At 37.0% G+C, this 21,094-nt stretch overlaps 3 protein-coding genes across 6 annotated transcripts in view; 2 read left to right on the top strand and 1 right to left on the bottom strand.

Annotated features, from left to right (window-relative positions):
* The first annotated feature begins 1,908 nt into the window (after window positions 1-1,908).
* Window positions 1,909-3,631, top strand: LOC107663222 (protein shisa-1-like). Its single transcript, XM_016453395.1, has 2 exons — window positions 1,909-2,197; window positions 3,063-3,631. The coding sequence occupies exons 1-2, from the start codon at window positions 1,909-1,911 to the stop codon at window positions 3,509-3,511; spliced, it is 738 nt and encodes a 245-aa protein (XP_016308881.1). The 3' UTR covers window positions 3,512-3,631.
* Window positions 3,632-6,844: 3,213 nt separating this feature from the next.
* zc4h2 (zinc finger, C4H2 domain containing) lies at window positions 6,845-14,280 on the bottom strand. 3 transcript variants are annotated; one of them, XM_016453405.1, is made up of 6 exons: window positions 14,145-14,280; window positions 10,715-10,792; window positions 9,908-10,079; window positions 8,929-9,101; window positions 8,564-8,726; window positions 6,845-7,553 (listed from the first exon to the last, which is right to left on the bottom strand). In XM_016453405.1, exons 2-6 carry the CDS (start codon window positions 10,765-10,767, stop codon window positions 7,440-7,442), a joined length of 675 nt encoding a protein of 224 aa, XP_016308891.1. In that variant the 5' UTR covers window positions 10,768-10,792; window positions 14,145-14,280; the 3' UTR covers window positions 6,845-7,439. The 3 variants fall into 3 exon arrangements, with proteins under 3 accessions (XP_016308891.1, XP_016308889.1, XP_016308890.1); XM_016453403.1 differs by lacking the exon at window positions 14,145-14,280 and adding an exon at window positions 11,966-12,004; XM_016453404.1 differs by lacking the exon at window positions 14,145-14,280 and adding an exon at window positions 10,866-10,951.
* The window catches only part of LOC107663225 (probable ribonuclease ZC3H12B), a 28,160-nt gene continuing 19,272 nt past the window's right edge, over window positions 12,207-21,094 (top strand). For both annotated transcript variants that reach the window (XM_016453402.1, XM_016453401.1), the window contains exons 1-2: window positions 12,207-12,539; window positions 19,014-19,924. In XM_016453402.1, coding sequence (XP_016308888.1) covers window positions 12,348-12,539; window positions 19,014-19,924 — 1,103 coding nt within the window. In that variant the 5' untranslated portion in view covers window positions 12,207-12,347. The remainder of the gene's footprint in view (window positions 12,540-19,013; window positions 19,925-21,094) is intronic.

The raw sequence follows: 21,094 nt of genomic DNA, 5'->3' as shown, positions 1-21,094 counted from the left end.
AAATATATATATATATATATATATATATAAACAGTATATATATATATATATATATATATGTGTGTGTGAGCAGAATGTCATACACACACACACACACGTTGGATTTCCATGTTTTATGGGGACATTCATGCACACACACACACACACACACACACACACACACACACACACGTTACTCCTGGTCCCAGTCTCTGAGATGTATGCAATTCGTAAGCACCTTAAAGTTAATGACTCAGTCATATTCAATAAGCCGAGCCTGTCACACCCTCAGGAGACAGGCTTTGTTGACCTGATGCTAATGTGTTAGTTCTCAGACAATGGCAATTTACTATCTTTTGTGTGAGGACTAATCTCTGTTAATAGCTTGACACAATCAGGCTGCAACAGAGATTTATGTGAACGATGATGTATGTTGTTTTTTGGGATACAGTCAAAGATGTAAAATCTGAATGGAGGTAAAAATATGAACGCTGGAAATGAATGCTGAAGAGATGGATGTGCAAGGATGTTACATGGAATAACCTGCTTGTATTCAAATAAACTGTGGGATTAACGTGTAATGATTAACGTAATGAATTGTGATATTTCTTTACCATTTTAATTACAGCACTAAAATATTAAATATGTTCCTATATAGTTGAAGGATTGTCTTTTTGGAGGTTTAGAGTTTGATGTTTTCACATGAGTGGTGATACACATGGTATGAACACAGGTTGTGGACAGCAGAAAAAAAAAACAATGAAATAAATGGAAATAATAATAAAATGCAATGAACCATAAAATCATAGGAGAAGCAAAATGACTACATCAAGTTAAGGTTTACTTACAGTAAGAATAAACATGTTTTCTTTTATGGCTACCAAAACCATAAAAGAATCCAAATTCAAGAACGATTAAAAAAAAAACTTTCCTATTCGTTAATAATGATGCATAATGTTGCAGTTCAAAAACAATACACTTCGATGTTTGATTTTTTAGGCTATTTTACTTTCATACAGTAAGCTTTTCTGGTACTGTTTCTTCACTTCTTCATGTCTCTGAATCTGGATTCTGAAACAAGTCTAGTTGAGAACCATGGCATAAGCAGTTCGCTAACTAATGAGTGTGTGTTTAGATGTGCATTGATAGTGAATTGACCTCCCTGTCTCAGATAATGTAAACAGAGACAGACAAGCACAGTCTGTAACCTTTAACCCCACATACAAGTCAAGTCAAGTCACCTTTATTTATATAGTATATATTTTAACAATACAGATTGTGTCAAAGCAACTGAACAGCATTAGCGTAGCTGCTGTTCCAACCAAGCAAAATTGATTTGTTTAACCCAAACTAAAGAATAATAATACACACACACACACATACAAAAGGCTCAGTCCGTCTCCACACATGAATAGGCATGCTATTTGTATATCTAAGTTATGTATCTGACACATATATTGTTTGTGAATATTTAGGTTTGTCTTTTAAGAAAAAATTTGGACTAATGGCATTCAGTAAATGTTTTGTTGTAAAGTCCTCAGTTACTCTCATTTTAAAAAAATGACAGAGATTTTGATCTGGTTAAAGTTTTGATATGTGACCCAGGGAGCTGATGCCATTTAGAATGAGTTCATCACCTCTTGTCATATCTTGTATACAGTAATTAGCAGCGCAACATACAAATAAACACTGCCCATCACTAAACCTCGCCTAACTTTAAATGCAGATGTCCGATAACGAGGGGCTGATGGGAGGAGGGTCTGCTAATGTATGTGTGTGTGTTTGGAGGGGGGATGGGGGTCCAGCAAACACATAAATTACGCGTTCAGACAGTAACTCCAGATCAGATGCGACTGGCTTGCGGGATCTTCGAAGCAACTTCACATCTGAAACGAGTTCTGCCACCCAAAGACTTAAACCAACGCAATCATGACTTCATCTGTATCATGTGCGCTCTTTCTATTGGCATCAATCGTTTTTCCGTTGTCTTTTGCGTTATCGGGGGAATATTGTCACGGCTGGACGGACTCCTTCAACTCTTGGCACCGCGGATTCCAGTGTCCGGAGCGCTTTGACGGTGAGGACGCGCGCTACTGCTGCGGGACATGCGCGCTCAGGTACTGCTGTACGTACGCGGAGGCGCGTCTCGATCAGAGCACCTGCGACACGGGCTCCGAATCTGAGAACACGGATGACAAGAGAAAGTTGACAGAAAGTGGTGAGTCTTTATATACATTTGTGTAATTCATCTTGTTTTACTTTTTATTTTCTCGTTTTGTACACTGGAAAAATGGTGTAGAAACAATTTTCACTCAGAAATTGCTAGTAAAGTTCTAGTTACAAAGAAACGTACACTCTAAAAAATGCTGGGTTAAATACAAGCCAGTGCTGGGTAAAATAGGGACAAACCCAGCAATTGGGCTGTTTTGACCCAGCGGTTGGGTTAAATGTTTAACCCAACCTTCTGGGTAGTAACCCAACCGCTGGGTCAAAACAACCCAATTGCTGGGTTTGTCCTTATTTTACCCAGCACTGGCTTGTATTTAACCCAGCATTTTTTAGAGTGTAACGTAACTCACTGAAAAAAAACGCGAAATTTTATTAGAAAGACTGAAATTGCATATTCTTGTCAAATGTAGTCCAATATTCTTTGTTTTCTTCACAACTTCGAAAAATAATTTTACAATGTAGTATTGTTGTACTTTATTTTAATCATCGGCCAGCTGCTGGCTACCTGGATGCATTTGCAAATTTGCCCTTTAGAATTTTATAATTATTTGAATGACGTGGTATGAATAAAAATCTAAAAAATGTACATTTTATTAATAAAAATTACATTTTAGAATTTTTCCCTGGAGTTGATTTTTTGGGACATTTTTACCTTGTTATTTTTCTCCTGAGTATATTAAAATACTATAGGCCTAGATTTTTCTGAAATATAACATTTTTAAATGAATTAATTGTTGTAATTTCATTTAATTTGGGCATTTTTGTAACTTTCAGTGGCATTTTTCACCAACCCCTGACATGCATATTTTTATAATCCTCGTGATTAATTCTGTATCATTTCTCTCCCTCCCCAGTTCCAACCTATCTGCCCTTTGTGATTGTGGTGAGCGCGTTCCTGTCCTTCGTTCTGGTTGGTGCGGTTGTATCTGTCTGCTGCTGCCAGTGTGTGAAACCCAAAGCAAGCAATCGGCCAACAGGGCCATCCGTTGCTCAGACCAGCCTGTTGGAATCTGGAGGACCCTCTGTGGACAGCTCCACTACGTCCCGCACCTCCATGTCAGGCTCCTCTATGACAAACACTCGCCCTCCACCATCCGAGCTCAGCGTGAACCTCTACGGCCCGATGGGAAATGCGTTCTCAACCTCTCAGTCCCAGCAGTATGTTCCTCCACTCCCACAGGGGGCACCACAGTTCTACCAGCCCTACATGAATTATGGTCTCCCCCCAGAACACAGCATGCTGATGGCCCCTTTTCCTCAGGCCCCCATGCACACAGAGCCCATCTATCCCACTGTCATATGATAATGTTTATAAAACTACAAATGGACTATAAAACTGTGTGGAACTACACAAGGAATAAGAATGTCCCAGGGATACTTTATTTTTGCTGCCTTGGATGGCTTCCACTAACATTTTCTGTATTCACACAAACACAATCACAGCTGACGTCATGTTGGTCATGGTTGGTATCTTTTTATGATGTATTAATACTTCTCATAGGAGTGTATTTGCATGAACACTTGATTGTTTACTCAGCAATCACTGATTGTAACGTTATTTATAACAGATTAGAGAATAAATGTTATTTTCATAGGCAATTTGTTTGACTGACTTCTCATTCTTACACAAAAAATATTAATATTTCAAGACATGTTTAGACATTTGTGAAACTAGATCAAGTTACTTGAAATTAGTATCATACACTCATCATACACTCAAAGGTTCTCAAATGAACCTTTCAGTCAATAGCTCTTAAAAACACTCTTTCTCATTGTGAAGAACATTTTAATAATAATGTCCACAGTAAAGAACCTTTAGAGCAATGGAAAGGTTCCATAGATGTTAAAGTTCATAGATGTTAGTGGAGTCATCAATGCCAGTAATGCCTTTATTTTTAAACAGAAATTGGCACAAATACATGGAAATGTATTTAAAATACAAATACAAAATACTGTGTGGAAAAATGTACTTAAATGCAAATTACATTCGATTTTTTTTCAAAGGCTTTAAAGCTAAATACATGTATTTAAAATATGTATTTGAAATACAAAATACTTTTTTGTATTTTGTATATCAAATACATATTTTAAATACATGTATCTGAAATACTGCCCTGTTTTTAAGAGTATAGGATTCATGGAAAGCACAAGCAGCATTGGTTTAATTAAATAGAGCTAGTTTAATTTACTGAAATGAAGTGGCAATATTTTCCTTAAACTGAAGTTCTAGAGATCTTCTTCTTGAGCAGTAAGTGTCTCTTTGTCCTGCAAAGAGCTCTGGGTTTTTCTTTACAGTACTTTGTGATTGTAAAGCTCTCCAGCCGTTACAGCTGCTTGTGTGTGTGGCTTAGCGGGTTTTGTGCGTTTGCGTGTGGAAACAGCAGGAGGGGAGAGGACAAAAGATGCAGATCTCCTCACGCCCCTGAGAGTGGGATTAGTGGAGGTAAAGAGGGGTGTGTGAGTGAGATTAGGCTCTGGATGGCCCAGCTGGAGTTTAAGCAGATGCGTATGAGTTCATTAACGAGCTGCAGACGAGCCTACTGAGTTTCAGCCCCAAATCCTGTTATGATGTAAAACGTGTAATGTGAAGCTAGAGACACATGAATAAATACAGCCATGCAGACAAATAAATCTGCTCAGGTACACAACTGTAAATAAACCAATCTGCACACAATCACAAAGTGTTTGAACTTTAAATGCTTGAAAAAGAAAAGTATAACACACAAAGCTCCTGAGATATATACTGTTTTAGTTTCACATTCACTCTGATTCAAACATGTAATAGACTGTAAAACCCAGTGAGTTATGATAACTCGTTTAAATTGAGGAAACCGACAGCTTCAATTGATTTAAGTTTAGAAACCAGTATTTATGAGTACTGTGAACTTATTTGAGTTCACTATAAAAAGTATATTTCCTAATATACAATTACACTATACACCCAATTCAAATATTTTGTGTATTGATTATGCCAGTCATATATTGATACATTAACTCAACCCTCATATAGTCAAGCCAGCTAGCTATAATGTATACATTCGATAATGTGCAAAAAAAAACAAAAAAACACTTGGCTGCATCAACAAATGCAATTACTCAATTTTACCACAACGGTAAGCACCCAAAAACTCAGATGTAACAGAAACCCTTTTAAATCCCATCATAACAGAACATAAATGCAAAAACACATAAAATAACATTTAATTTCAACATTTACCCTCCTTATAGAGACTGCAGCAAAGCATGATGGGAACTAGAAATCAGCTCTAACTTATTCCATTTGAGTTCTGCTAATATAATCAGTTTTTGAATTCACATAACTTTTGCTCTATTAAATGAAATTAACTTTCAGTAATATTTGAGAGAAATGATTTAACTAAATAAATTTAACTTAGTTTTATAAGATTCTGAATGTTTTTCGATTAAAAAAAGTTATTGAAGAAAAACAAAATGATTTTATTTTACATATTGTTTATTTTTTTGCATTTTGCATATTTTTATTACATAAAACATATTTATTTACATATATTTAAATAAAACTAAATTTTAAGTCATCCAGTATAAAAGTACTTTTTACATTTTTTTTTAAATTTGATTTCAGCTTAAAGGGTTAGTTCACCCAAAAATGAAAATTAGCCCATAAATTACTCACCCTCAAGTCATCCTAGGTGTGTATGACTTTCTTATTTCAGACGAATCCGGAGTTATATAAAAAAATTGTCTTTGATCTTTCAAGCTGTTTGGATGCATGCAACACCCGCTGAGTGGCATGAAACAGCTTGAAAGATCAAATACCATTTTTAATATAACTCTGACTGGATTCGTCTGAAAGAAGACAGTCATGTACATCTAGGATGACTTGAGGGTGAGTAATTTATGGGCTAATTTTCATTTTTGGGTGAACTAACCCTTTAAGTGTTGTAGACATTTCTGTGGAAATGGTCAGCCTGCCACAAATGCTGTCAACGGAGCATCATTTGCATCGTCTCCTTTAACACTTTTCCTGGAGTGTAAATATCGCCCCCCTCAGGATCAAGAGTTCAGTGCAAAAAGAATGTAGAACCTCATGCTGGTAAAGAGATTAGCCAACAAGAAAGATTATTGCATCAATAGGGGTCATGGGTGAAAGGTCAAATTCCAGATACATATCCAGCCAGTCCCAGACAGAGAGAAAGCGAATCAATCAGATGACATAACCAACCGAAAGGAATTGTATTATTCTACAAATTCATCTTGACGAGTTACACAAGTTTATTAGTACACAGGTTTTAATTATTAAAAAACTGACTCTCAGAAAAGATGAGACATGAACGCAATGATTCAATACTGAAAATTCTTAATGCCCCTTCAGTCAAATTCCAAAACACAAACTAACAGCTCATTTGCTCAAATTGAATGATAGTTCTATTAGAACTCAAGCTTAAGAATTCTCGTTCAACTTGTGTAATTATTCTACTTCTAAAAGGGCTGTTCACACATGTTTTTGCAATTAGTCTGCATTAATATTTAATTGTTGGTCGTTGTATCCAGAGTACTTGTTTCAACGGCTGTCTTTTTCAGCGTCTCATGCAATTAGCACCACATTTTTAAAGAAGTTCAATTCTGATGCTCTCCATCTAAACCTTGTGTGAACGGCCCTCAAGACATTCTACAACACTGACATGGTCTGGGACAGTCATGGTTACATAATACAAGAAAAACAATTCGCACTGTTATCATGAGGAAAAACATTAAAAGACATATGCAAAATCATCCCGTTATTAATTATTTAAAGATCAGTTTAAGCATTAATTGAATACCTTACAAACAGCTCTATTGACTAAAGCCACTTTAGAGAATTTAGTTTTAACTAATGCACTAGAATTAAACCCCACACAGAATAGTACACCTCAAAATTTCTAAGCCAGCATCCATTTCCACTACGGACTAAATACAGACACAGTACAAACACAATATCACTTAATGGTTTCACTAATAGAAAAATGAAATGAAAAACTGAGACCTCATGTCCTCTGAAGCAGGAAGACAGATTAACTACAGGATCATTATAAGAGGTCAAGTTATCAGACTGCAGATGGTCCTTTCCTTCAGTTAAGTGTGTATAGATGCGCAGTGACTGTGTGGCATGTGCATGCATGAGAGTGTAAGTGAGTGTGTTTATGTGAGTAAATTGTTTTCTGTTGGGGCTGTGTGTGTTAAGCTTTTTCTGTGGTTGTTAGGAGCTGTGCATGCTACTCGTCTGGTTTTCTCTTGGGCTTTTTAGGGTTGCGTGAGCGACTTTTGGCTTTGCAGAGAGGACAGATCGGTGCATTCCGATGGATTTGCTGGTGGCAGGAGAGACAAGCCTGAAAAAAGACAACAAATTAAATCAACATACCATCTCTTTCACTTAATACATATTGTATGCGTTTAGAAATGTAGCAGTTTCTAATGTCTTTACATTAGGTACAAAAGTTTGAGGTAAGACTCTACATTTTTTTTTTTATATATATATAAATATTTTATTTAGCAAGGATGCATTAAAATGATCAAAAGTGACAGTAAAGACATTTAGAATGTTACAAAAGATTTCTATTTCAAATAAATGCAGTTTTTTTATACATACAGTTTGTCAAAGAATCCAGAAGTAATGTATCACAATATTAAGCAGCCATTTCTAACAATGATAATAAAATAAATATTTATTGAGCACGAAGTAAGCATATCAGAATGATTTCTGAAGAATCGTGTGACAATGAACAGCAATGGCTTTTGAAAATTCAGCTTTGCCATTCCAGGAATAATTTTTTTTTTAGTTATTTTAAATTGTAATAATATTTCACAATTTTACTGTATTTTTATCAAATAAATGCAGCCTTGGTGAGAAGAAGACTCCTTTCAAAAACATAAAAAAAATTCTTACAGACCCCAAACGATCGAACGATAGTGTAAAGGTAAACCAAATTTTAATTATAAGAAATAGCATGGTAACTGTTAATTTCATTGCTCATTGATTGTAGTTCAATATTTCCATCAGATGTTAATTCACTTCTGGTAAATTTCAATGAAGGATTGGTTAGATTCATTGAAATGTATTACTTGCCTTTTTGAAAAAAAAAAAAAAAACCCTTCTAAATACTCAGGTCATTTTTTATGAACAGTAATACAACAAAGACAGTTCGACAGAAAGTTGCGTTTTTTGATTTTGTGGTACCTTGACCACCTACCGCATAACATTCAATTTCAGAATGCAAGCTCACAGCAAAGTAATGTGTAGACACTGTCAAAGAAATTAAATATATAGTTCCACATGTGATTGCTGATGTTTGAGTGTGTGTGCACAGATAGAAACGCAGTAATGTAAAAGTCTGTGCACCTTCATAGGTGGCGGCTGCTGGCGGAACGTCGCTGTCTGCCTGGCGTCTTGTTTCCGTGCAGCTTGAAGCTGTTGGGCTGCAGCTGCCGCCGCCGCAAGGGATTCTGGGATAGGAGGCTCCTGGGGTTCTGTCTGCCACTCAGCTTTTTGCTTTTCAAAGTAGCTGAAAGGAGAGGAAGAGCACACAAACAAACAGTAAGCGATTTAGCCTTCCCATACACAATTACACACTCTCTGTCTCGCAAATTCTCTGACTCAGCTTTAAGAATTACTCTGTTGCAAACACAGACTCCTACACTGCAATGACTCATTTTGAGGAGTTCCCCCAGTCAAACACACACACACTCAGAAACAGTGTTACTAACTCCAATGAGAGCTTCTCCTCTTCCTGGCTGAGGTCGGGGAGTCTCTGTAAGCCGAGGGTCATCCTCAGGGCATCCACGTGTTCTTTCAGCGGCTTGTATTCATCGTGGAGACGTCTGGTTGTTTCCAGCAGTTTGTTCAAGTCACTTTCAGACTGTTTGATAGTGTTTTCCATCTGGGAGAAGAAATACAGCCACTCCATAAATCACAATGGTGTGAACCTAATATTTAGACATCTGACCTGGTAACACAAAGGTTACTGGGTCAGATCCTGGACATCACAGAAAAAAAATTGAGCCTGTAAAGCTTCTAAAATATGTAAACATGTAAACTACCATTCAACCATTTGGAATTTTTAAAAAGAAGTTATTTGATCATACAGTAATTCTGTATTCATGAAAATACAGCAAAAACGGTAGCATTGTGAAATACTATAATAGTTAAAATAACTGTTTTCTATTTTAATATATTTTAAAATGTGATTTATTTCTGTGATGGCAAAGCTGAATTTTCAGCAGCCATTACTCCAATGTTCAGCTTCAGAAATCATTCTAATATGATGATTTGGTCCTCAAGAAACATTTCTTATTGTTATCAATGTTGAAAACAGTTGTGCAGCTTAATATTTTTTCTGGAAACCATGATGCATTTTATGTTTTGATTCTTTGATGAAAAGAAATAACTCAATTATAGTTTCTGATCAATTTAAAGCATCCTTGCTGAATAAAAAGATTAAGTAAAAAAAAAAAAAAAATCTCACCGACCCCAAACTTTTGAACGGTACTGTATATTCTAATAAGTTGCATATATATTACATAAGTTGCATACCTTTGAATATGTGCATTATGTCATAGTAAATGCAATGGATATATATTTATTTTATTAAGTGCATTACAAACATTATAAACAGTGCAAATCAATTAATCTTTTATCACCTGATGTGTGATATTGTAGAATGATTTTTTTTTACATTTTATTTACCACATTAATATCAGCATGTATGAGACGCAGCTCCTCTACATGAGCCATTTTCTCCTGCAGCAGAAGTTCCATTTCCTGTTTGTACTCTCTCAGGTGCTTCTCCTCTGACTCCAGAGCTTCAAACTCACTCCTCAGTCGAGATTTGATCTTCTCCATCTGAATTGTCTTATTCCTGCAAAACCACACAAAACACAGTAAGCATCCAGCCAATGCATGATAGCATATGCCAATGCACTGCAAATGCAAAGTCTTCTGATATGGTGCATGTGGGTTTTAAACGAATAAGGCATCTATTATGTGGTTTGGTTTCAGTGATCCGATCACAAAACGCTTTAGACCCCGTGTGTGCACATCAATATTTAACAAAACCAGACAATCATGTGTATGTCTGAGGCTTGTATAAATGATTAAGAGCTGTTCCGCAGGAAATGAACCGTTTGCTCTACAGTTTCGTGTCTAACCACAACAGGATGCTTATCGCACTCATCTTCGCCAAAATAACGGTGCGATCAGAGACTTTGTTAATGCAAAACTAGTGTGGTATGTTTTCAAATTTAGTGCAAAGCTGCGTGTTTTTACGGTTTCAGCCCTTTGCTTTAGCATCATGACCGATAGATACAAAGAGACTGTCAAAGGGAATTTTACATACTATTTTTTCAGGTAGCCTATACATGCTAATCCATGCATTGCTTATGAAATTAAATGATTAAGGGGAAATACGCCGTTTTTTAAAATCTAGGCTGTATTGGCCAGATGTTGAACACAGGCTAGCGTGTCTGCTTTGGGATCAATCTCAGCTTTTCTTACCTTATTTCTTTGATGTTTTCTAGCTTGCACATTATCTCTTGTTCGTCCGCCATGGTGGACTGTGAAACTGTGAGACTTCTGTGGGAATAAGAAAGGAGGTAAAGGTTGTAGCGGATACACGTCTCACAAGAAAGACAATAGAAATGCTAACCAGCTGTGGACAACAGCAACACGGCGCTGACTACATTTCCTACAATCCTCGACGAGGTTTAAAGGGAGAGTGTTAACAAACGTTTGTCGGCCGTTAATGATTTTCTTATTATATGTTCTTATAGGAAATATTGGGCAAGCCATTAAAAATGTAGCCATCTAAAATACCACCTACGTTTAGTGACAGTTGGTAGAGGTAAAAGTGCATGGCAAAGGTAACTTATTTTTCAGCAACTTCATATTTTCAAAAGTATTAAATATTAAACAGTCGCTTGTAATTTAGTTTAGTACATGTTTATTAGAAAACAAAGAAAAAACATATCCAGTAAAACAGAAAACAACTATATCGTCAGTTGGTGTCTGAACTTATTCGCATGACAGCGTTTCACTTGTTCAAGCATATCAATGTACATACGATAACGAGTTCCATATTTATGTACACTGGTATTTACATGGTACTCCACGGTACAAAAACAGTGGATATTTATGAATGCTTTGAGTGCTTGATGTTATTAGATGTCTTTGTATTCTCCATTTGCAATTTTGGTTTCGATTGCTCGTAGATAAATATCCACTTCCTCTCTGTAATTTATCCACTTCATTATCCAGTAATTGTTTCCGAGAAACCAAATGATTCAGTCTGAGATGAACTAAACGATTCAGACCGAATCGCGAAGCGCGTTTGAGAAGTTAATCGAAAAGAATCGACTCAAAAGAATGATTCATTCGCGAATCGGGCATCACCACTTCTGATTCAAAACAGACAGACAACAGAAAATACAAGGCACGAGGCTTTAAAGCTCAATTATTGTCAGGGAAATGCATCGCTAAACAGACCTTCGCTACTGAAAAGCGACATGATCCAAAAACTAGCAACGTTACCACATAGCTACCGAGATTTATAGTTAAACTAACAGTTGGACCAGTCGTGGCGACTCTACCGGCATTGTTCATAGGCTGATACTTGATTGTAAAGGATTCCAAAATAATAACAACTGCTGAATACTGTATCAGCCTTCTGGACAATTAGAGTCTGGCGGTCGTATCGGACAGCGCATTCAGCGCGTCCGGGGTATTTTTAACCCTCGGTTGCTGCATTACCGGAGTCCCATCCAACCACGTGCTTCAAAATGCTGAGACGGAGGCAGCAAAAACGCACTTTCTGCGGCTCTGCCCGTCCGAGCGGAGCGACAGGGGGCGTCCGACGTGTTGCCGAAGCGCAGGCGGTGGGTGCAGTCGGGGCCGCTGTAGGGAAGGAGGGAGGGAAGTGAGAAAGGGAGGGCGAGAGGAGAAGGAGGGATGGAGATGGATGATAGATGCTCATGTAGCGCGTCCCGTACGTTTGCCGTTATGCTCGGCCGCAGACAAACTTGCATCCTCCCGTGACTTTCTGTCTTTCCCCTGCTGCCCTACCCATGAAGCAGGACGAATGCGTGCCAGTGTTCCGGAGCGCGTCGTGATCGCTTATTTATCCGTCTGATAAATGGTTTTGGAGCTCGCCGCGCCCGCCAGTGCAGGCCCTGCGCTCCAGCGCTGCATCCCGCACATCCAGCGGGTTTTCCGTGTCAGAGTGAGCTGCAGCACCTCTGAGTCCAGCTGCGAAAGCCTCAACGCCGGCTCCAGTATCATCGTAAACATCGAGGACGGCAAGGAAGAAGATTGCACTAAAGCTAAAGTGAGTATGAGTGTGAGAGAGCGCGTGTGTCGCAGGAGAGCTGCGCGAGCACGACATCGCCATTCAAGCTCTTTATTTCATTACATTTTCGGGTCTGTTTTTACTTTCATGGGCCAAATCAGAGACTTTGTTTATAGCCTCTATGATTATGTAAAATACATCCCATGTAAATGTTTCTGGTGAGGCGAAATGATCTTTAAATCACGGGCAGAACTGATGCTCACGACTCACGTTTCACAGAGATTTACTGAGTGCAGTTTGACATACACTCGTTGACTTTTGAAGAGACAGCCTAATAACAAGGACCTATCGTGTAGACAATAGTTTTTTTTTTTGTAATTTTTGTTTTATTTTAAGATACTTAAATGTATTACTTTGTCTTTAAACCAGACCTTTACACAACCCTGTTGATATTGTTAGAGCTGTAGCAAGATATGATGTATGGCTCGTTCATATAGTGCAAGGCGCTTCAAATGTCAACAAGCAAGTCTTTGACAATTGTCATTATAGGGTATTTTCGAACATTTGACCCTCACAAGTCTAGCCAGATTTGCATACACACATTTATCCTTGAAAACTGTATTTTCCTATTTTTAGGCAGATTATCTTCAATATTAAACTTTTTTTTCTTTCTATTCTTTATGCACTGAAGACATGAGGCATTGCACTTGCAAGATGCTGGTCATGAGAAATGAAGTGTCCTTGCTTGGGCCAAACAAAGTCAAGGCAGTTGAAGGGTGCGAACACCCACCCACACACACACACATTTATTTCGCATCCTGCATATATGCCAGTGTTATAGCACCGGCCTGTTGTTGCTGCTGCATTTGTTTGTGTTTGCGTTTTGCATGAACCTAAAGCATTAAAAGTATCTTAAATTGTGCAACTTCAGGTAAGTCTGTGCATCTCTTTGCAAGTGCATGCTTTCACCTCCTGCTGACTCTTGGCATAACTGCACCATAAGACGCTGCCACCCACTGTGTCTTCAGACTGAGTGCCTGAGCTCAGAGCTGCACCGTGGGCTTTAAATGGGCTTCATCTAGCCATGAGCTCCAGCAAATAGACTCCACTTGTTGCTATGAGACAAACCAGCATAAATCTGTGTGTGTGCTCGAGTGCATGGTGGCCTTGCTGATTGTAAGCCTGTGTTGTGGAGGAGGTGAGGAGCAGAGAAGGGAAAAAGAGAAGGAAAACAAGGCAGAAATGAAAGGGGAAGAGCGAGGGAAGAAAAGAAGAAGGGGGGAGACATTTAAGAGGAGGATGCATTCTGTTGTTCGGCTTGTTTGTAGTGCGTCTGCTGTTTTGTTGCCGGCTGTTTGAGTCACGGAGTATTGTGTGATTTTTAGGACATGAGATATGACCTGTGTGGCTCACTAAAAGCTGCCCCCACATGACGGGCCACTTGTTTGTCCATAAGATGGCCATTCTGGCTCACTATGCTGCAGTTTCTCTCTGCAGTCAGTGAAGTGTTTGGCGTGACAGAGTACGGAGACTTCCTGTATTTGTTCACTCTGCTCTTTCATGTTTAATGTGACGTCTACCTTTGCAAAAAGCTGATCCAAACTCTGCTCTCTTACTCTTTCTTACAGAGGAGTGGGCTCATACCTTTTCACCCAAGGAGGAATATTTCAGCGTTCTCCTCCTTTCTTCCTTGCGTTTTCATGTGCACCATGCACACAGACCTCTCCCACCCACTCGGCAGCAGTTTCTCGATCAGTTCCAAAGCTGGCCGGCTAATTTTCAGAGAAAGCGTAAATTTACGTCAAACACGTCCTAATGAACATGGGCGTGTGAACGAGCAGCTGACCTTAGATTTTCCTCTTTTTTTTTTTAACATGGCATGAGTATTTACTGGTTTACGTCATCATTTCAAATTGATTTCAGATCAGCTCTTCAGTTACCTAGTCCTCATTTGTCACATATTTTGGCCGCTTATACCATAATTGTTCAGGTTTTCTGTGGGATGTTTCACTGATCTCAGAACAGTTTCTCAGTCTGCTGTGGTGGACTGCTTGCATTGACTGTGTGATGCAGCTGATTTGCATAATTTGATGCATACAAAACGTTAAAGATGTTCATATAATAAAGTATATTTTAATTATTATTATTATTATTATTATTGTGTTATAATATAAATCATAATATTATAATATAATATTTATATTTAAATATATTAGTAATATATTTTAACATTTTATTATATAAATGCTATTTATTATTAGTACGTTATTAGTATTATTGTCATAAATATATTAAGCATTCATATAATAAAACATATTATATAATAATAATAATTATTATTGTTGTTAATAATAATTATTAGTACTTTATTATAAATCGTATTTATATTTACATTTAAATATATTAGTAATATGTTATTTTTATCATACAAATGCTTTTTAACATCTTTATGATAATAATAAAAATAATAGTATTATTTTGCCAGTTGCTAATAACGATATTGTTATCATTTTAAAGCTGTTAAAAATCATTAATTCAATAAAGTATATATTTTAGCATCTTTGATAATGAAAATCATTATTTTATTTTATTTTTATTATATAAATAATAATAATATTGTTATTAGTAGGAAATATTTATATTTAAAAATATATTAGTAATATATTTGATTTGTATCATATAAATGCTTTTTAACCTCTTTATGATAATGATAATCATTAATAATAATAATAATAATAATAATAATATTTGTATCATAAGGAGGTTAAAAAGCATTCTTATAATATATTTCATATTATTATTATTATTATTATTATTGATAATAACAATAAATTATTTATAATGCAAAAAATATTAACATTGTATATTATTATTATTATTATTATTATCGTTAAATATGAATAAAATCATATTTATCACAAGCCTGTGTTATTACAGAAAATCTCAGGATGTTTGCTTCATACATTCCACTGTTGAATGATTTGAATCTTTAAGATATTAACAGAAAACTTATGTCTACTATGTAAAAGTAAATTGTGTTCCTGTGCTGTCCTGCTGTAATATGCATCTCTCTGTTCAAGCTATAGTGATTATTAAAGCCATCATCTTTCAGGTTTACTGCAGGCTGTTTCACTGATCTCAGAACAGCTTCTCAGTCTGCTGTGGTGGACCACTGTCGCTGACTGCGTGAAGCAGCTGATCTGAGACCTGCTGTTGAAGCTATGATTCCCAGCTCGGGCCCGTGGCTTGTGAGTGCAGATGATGCGGTTCAGTGCCCAGGGGAACATGCTGCTGGAGTCAGCGTCACGACTCCGAACAGCAGCTATCTCACGCTGGGGAGGAAATTCTTCAATACGCCACATCTGCAGAAAGAGAGAGAGAGGGGGAAGATTGTATACACTGTCAGTTTAAAGTGATATTATTCATCTCAGTGCAAACAAACACCCATATCACACTCTCTCTCACCATCGCATGTGTGAGGAGGGCTCCAGTTCTGCGTGTAGGTGTTTATTATTGAAGCATGCATGTGTGCTGCTTTATACGTGCATTTCGGCTTTGCACATGAAGCGCTGCATGGTATAGAGCGGTGTAAATGTAATATGTGCGCTGTGTGTTTGCATGTGTGTGTGTTCCAGGCTTTCCCAGAGAACACTGTGTTGTGTTAGTCGTGACTGCTAAAAAGCAGTTAGCTGATGACAGGGCTGCGTTGCTAGGCAACCGGTGTCATGAGTGCAGAGGAGCCTCTCGTAGCTGGATGGTGCTATCGGTTTTCTCTACACACACATGCACACGCACACACTCTCAGCTTACACATACACACATCCCTCTCACCCCACACACAAAAAACAGAGATGCACACACATGCACACGCAGATATTCACATATTCTCACTCACTTTATGCACACACAAACATTAGACATTGCATATCAACCTTGATAGAATTGCCAATATTTAATACTAGTTTAAGCTTGCGTTAAAGAAGTTTTTGGGGAATTGCAGAGAATTATGGCAGATGTGCAGGAATCTGCTAAATGGAAAAGAAATGAGTTCAGATTTGGATGAAAATGTAAGGGTCTCTGAATGTGAGGGTCTCTGAAGCTGAGCAGAGTTTGTGTTTGCTTTGAAAGAAGTTCATTAAAACAGTATGATTTTCCCCTCAAGGAAGTTCAACCATAGCCCCACCCAAAGAAGCTTCTCTTTTTTTTGTCATATTGAAAATGTTTACAATACCGAAACGTTCTGACATGTGAATTCAAAAATGCAATGGTAAGTTTTCCCAGCAGCACCTTGGTGCAGCCTGACCAAGGCAACTGTATGTGTCTTCCCTCATATATAAACATACAGAGAGAGGGAGGGTGAAAAAGTATATATATATATAATAGATGGAAGTATATGCCATGATGCACAACACGTAATTTGGGACAGTTTTTGACATATGGGCACATGCGTCATGCCAATTGTCTTCTAAGAATATGCCCACCTCTGTAAACCAACTGACTTAAATAAAGACAAAATAATGAGTTAGCTGTATACAAACAGGAGAAGCTCAGAGCAAACTTGCATGTGTTAGTAACAAGAAAAAGCATTAAAAAAGGTTATGAAAAGCTCATTGTATCCTTTGGAGATTCTGCAATTTATTATATTAGATGCATAATAAACATTATTATATGTTAACATCATCATCATTATGGTTACTTTTATTATTATTACCGTTCAAAATTCTTGGGCCAGGATAAAAAAACTGTTATGAATGAAGTCTGTTGTTCACCACAGCTGCATTTATTTGATAAAAAATACAGTAAAAATAGTAATATTGTGAAACGATATTAGAATTGAACTGTTTTCTATTTAAATTTCTTTTGCAATTATATTTTTTATGAGATGGCAAATTACTACTGTCATTACTACAGTCTTCTTCAGTGTCATATAGTTTTTAGTAAATCTTTCTAATATATTGATTTGGTGCTCCAAACTTTTTTTAACGAACAGAATGTTTGAAGAACAGCCTACTTTGAAACAGAAATTCTGTGTAACATTATAAATTACACTTTATAATACACACTATATTACAGTGTATATTATACACTACATAATATACACTATAATACACTACCGGTCAAAAGTTTGGGATCAGAATGATTTTTTAATGTTTTTTACAGGAGTTTCTTATGCTCATCGAAAAAAGTATCGCAGTTTCCAAAAAAATATTTGGCAGCTCAACTGTTGCCAACATTGATAATTCTAATAATAAATCAGCATATTAGAATGATTTCTGAAGGATCATGTGACACTGAAGACTGGGTGTAATGGCTGATGGAAATTCAGCTTTGCATCACAGAAATAAATGAGATTTTAAAGGATATTAATATAGAAACCATTATTTTATATTGTAATAACATTTTGCAAGATTACTGTTTTTTTTTTTTCCGTATTTTTGATCAAATAATTGCAGCCTTGATGAGCATAAGAGACTTCTTTAAAAAACATTACAAGTCTTACTGATCCCAAACTTTTGAATGGCAGTGTATATAAAAAATAATAATAATAATGAAATGAAATGAAATACTGACCCCAACTGTTTTAACAGTAGTGTATGCTATTTGTTAAATATTAAAATGATCACATTGGCCAAAAGCACTTGATATAATTGAAAATCTCATGATGTCCACATTAAAATTTAACAATGGAATGTATATGTAAGAAGGTAAATTGTGTTTGTGTAATGTCCACTCTGTCTGTAACACTGTAATTTAGAACTTACTGTGTCTTTTGCAGCACTACAGCACTTTTGTCGTTTATTAGAAAAGCTTTTATAGTTTATTAGAAAATCAAGAGCATTTTCAGACTTCTTGTAGTGTAATTACTGCTCCCTTTGTTGCTACCAATTAGATACCAAATTAATGGTCCAGACTGTCCTGTTCAGCCAATTACATGTGAGAAGAGTAAGGTTTTCCAACATCCTTTGAGTCAAAATCACTGTATAGTGTGTTTAAACCCTTTATTGTCAATGAAAGAAACAAAATAAAAGTAAATAAGCAAATAAATAATCAAGATTATGAGTATGACTGATGAAAGTAATTATTATGTGGATTATATATGTTGATTGCTCTACAGTAGTGCTCAAAATTGTCTATTTGAAATGTTTTTTGTTGTTGTTTTTTTTGCAGCAGTTGAGCATTATAGCCAGTCACAGACATGTCCATTGAACAAACGAATGTAATGATGAAATGGCCATTTAAATTGGTAATTTCTTTGTGAAATTTGGGGGGGGAAAATATATAAATTAATGTATTTTAAAATTTGAATAATGCCACCATTTATGCAACGATGTATAAAAAAAATGGAAAGAGTTCTCAGCTTGGTTTGGATGTGTAGCTACATAAAAATAAAATGGCATGAAGTCTCCCCACACAAAAAAGTACTTGAATGTAAATTATATTAATAATAATGGAATAATAATAGCTTAATATCAAGACAAATGATCAGTCCACCATCTTTTCTCTTTCTCTCAGGAGTACATTGTGTCACTGATTAGTCCTGTGCATAAGCACCGTGAGCGTTTGACTCTTTGGCTGCAGCGGCGACTGCATGCCCTACGCGCAGCTATTGAGTACGAGAGCTGTGCCGTGGTGCAAGTGAGGGACCATGCACTGGAGCTTCAGGGAGGTCATGCGCAGGTAACAGCTGCATGCGCTATGCTGCAGCGCCTGAAGATGGAGCATCGCGGCTGCCGCGAACCCCAACCCTTGCCCGCTGCCGCTGGCCACGACTCTCCAGAAGAAGAAGAAGAAGAGGAGGAGGAGGAGGAGGAAGAAGAAGCTGGGGAAGACTGGAGTAGTTCTGAGAGTGACGGCGAGGCACGGTCGTGGAGCCGGAGATCTGGAGGAGCTGTCAGCGCAGCGGGGTCAGGAGAAGGAGCAATCAGAAGGAAGCAGGACCTGCTCATATCAACCAAACCTCACCGGCAGCTATGCCGCTCATCCTGTTTGGACCGTCCCAGCTTCAGTCAGAGCAGCACCTTACAGGAGTTACGTGCAGATGACACCCGCTCTGACTCCTCCCAAAGAGCCCTCGCTCCACCCGCCTCCTCGGCCCAAATGCCCTTGCGTCAAACCAGCGATCGAGATTACCAAACCAAAATGGACTTTGCTCTGAAACTGGGCTACTCCGGAGAGCAGGTGGAGTCTGTTTTGAGTAAACTGGGGTCCAATGCACTAATCAATGACGTATTGGCCGAGCTGGTGCGGCTAGGGAATAAAGGAGATCCAGAGAGCCAGGCAGCAGTGGGCTCTGCCGGTTTAACGCCACGGGTGATGGGAGCCAAAGAAGCCATAAGCCCTGAGGCATCACTGGAGGAAGACCCATCAGACACGTATGACAACCTCCGACCAATCGTGATTGATGGATCCAATGTTGCCATGAGGTAAATGCTAATGAGAACCAAACTCTTTCAACAAATATTGTTTAAAACATACAATTTCTATCATTACTGACAAGGCCTACATATGCATGTTTTTAGCCTAGCAGTCAAAGTTAACTTGAGACGCTGTTTGCAACCCATTTTACACTGTAATCCAATATATTTCAAGCTAAAATTGAATTATATATATATATATATATTATGAGAAACATTATGATTAAGAGTTATACATTTAAAATACATTAAAAAAAAACAAATCTACTGAGAAGTGCACAAGAAGACTAGGAACATTCATTTAGAAGGTAAAAGGGTCAATTTAAGGGATATTAAAGGGATATTAAAATTCTGGATAAAGTATACTGTTTTGGAGTACAGACCTAATGTTGGTCTCTTTTTAAAGATGACACATAGCAGATTATTGCTGAAGTGAAAGCATTTCAAAAAAAGAAAGTATAAAAAAGTTATAAAAGTTTAAGTTTACAGTAAAGATAATGTAGTATTCTAATTGTTTTTATTTTATGTAAAATAAATATTTTATAAAATATGTTGCACTCTAAAATTGCTATAAAATCAAAGCCATATGTCTAACCGATTTATGTTCCAAATTTGAAGTTGATATCAGAAAAATTGTGGTTCCTGTGAGATTTTCTTTGGGCACTATACCAAAAATAACCACTGGATTACACCCAAACTCTTTTGAATTTTTCTAATGCAGTTTTCTGTCACAAATTAATCATTTTCTGTCACAATATCACATCTATTACAAAATAGTCACCAAATATGGAATCTTGACTGTCAGGCCTTTCCAAAGATATGTGTTTTGTCAAGATTACAAAAAGGTTTGATTTTCTAAAACACAAGCCACAATATATGTATGTTTATATGTATGTCTATATGTATGTTTTATATCTTGATTTATACCCCTGAAAGGGCAACGTATCCCCTGAGATACAAACATTTAGAGACAGATTACAAAAAATATAAGCATTTAATTTATAAAATTTCAATGTAAACCTAATAAGCTAATGCTGAACAACAGCTTTTTAAACAGGTAAGTCCCATCCAACACGTGTGTAAATATGTGAACTAGATCAACTTTTATCAGAGGGTGAGTAGATTTCTCACTACATGCAGTTTTAAACGCTTCCTGTGAGCTAAACAAAGAATGAATGA

Source organism: Sinocyclocheilus anshuiensis, unplaced genomic scaffold (genome assembly GCF_001515605.1).
Source record: "Sinocyclocheilus anshuiensis isolate Anshui unplaced genomic scaffold, SAMN03320099.WGS_v1.1 scaffold1301, whole genome shotgun sequence".
NCBI classification, from domain to species: domain Eukaryota; kingdom Metazoa; phylum Chordata; class Actinopteri; order Cypriniformes; family Cyprinidae; genus Sinocyclocheilus; species Sinocyclocheilus anshuiensis.
This window is presented reverse-complemented; position numbering and strand designations above follow the sequence as displayed.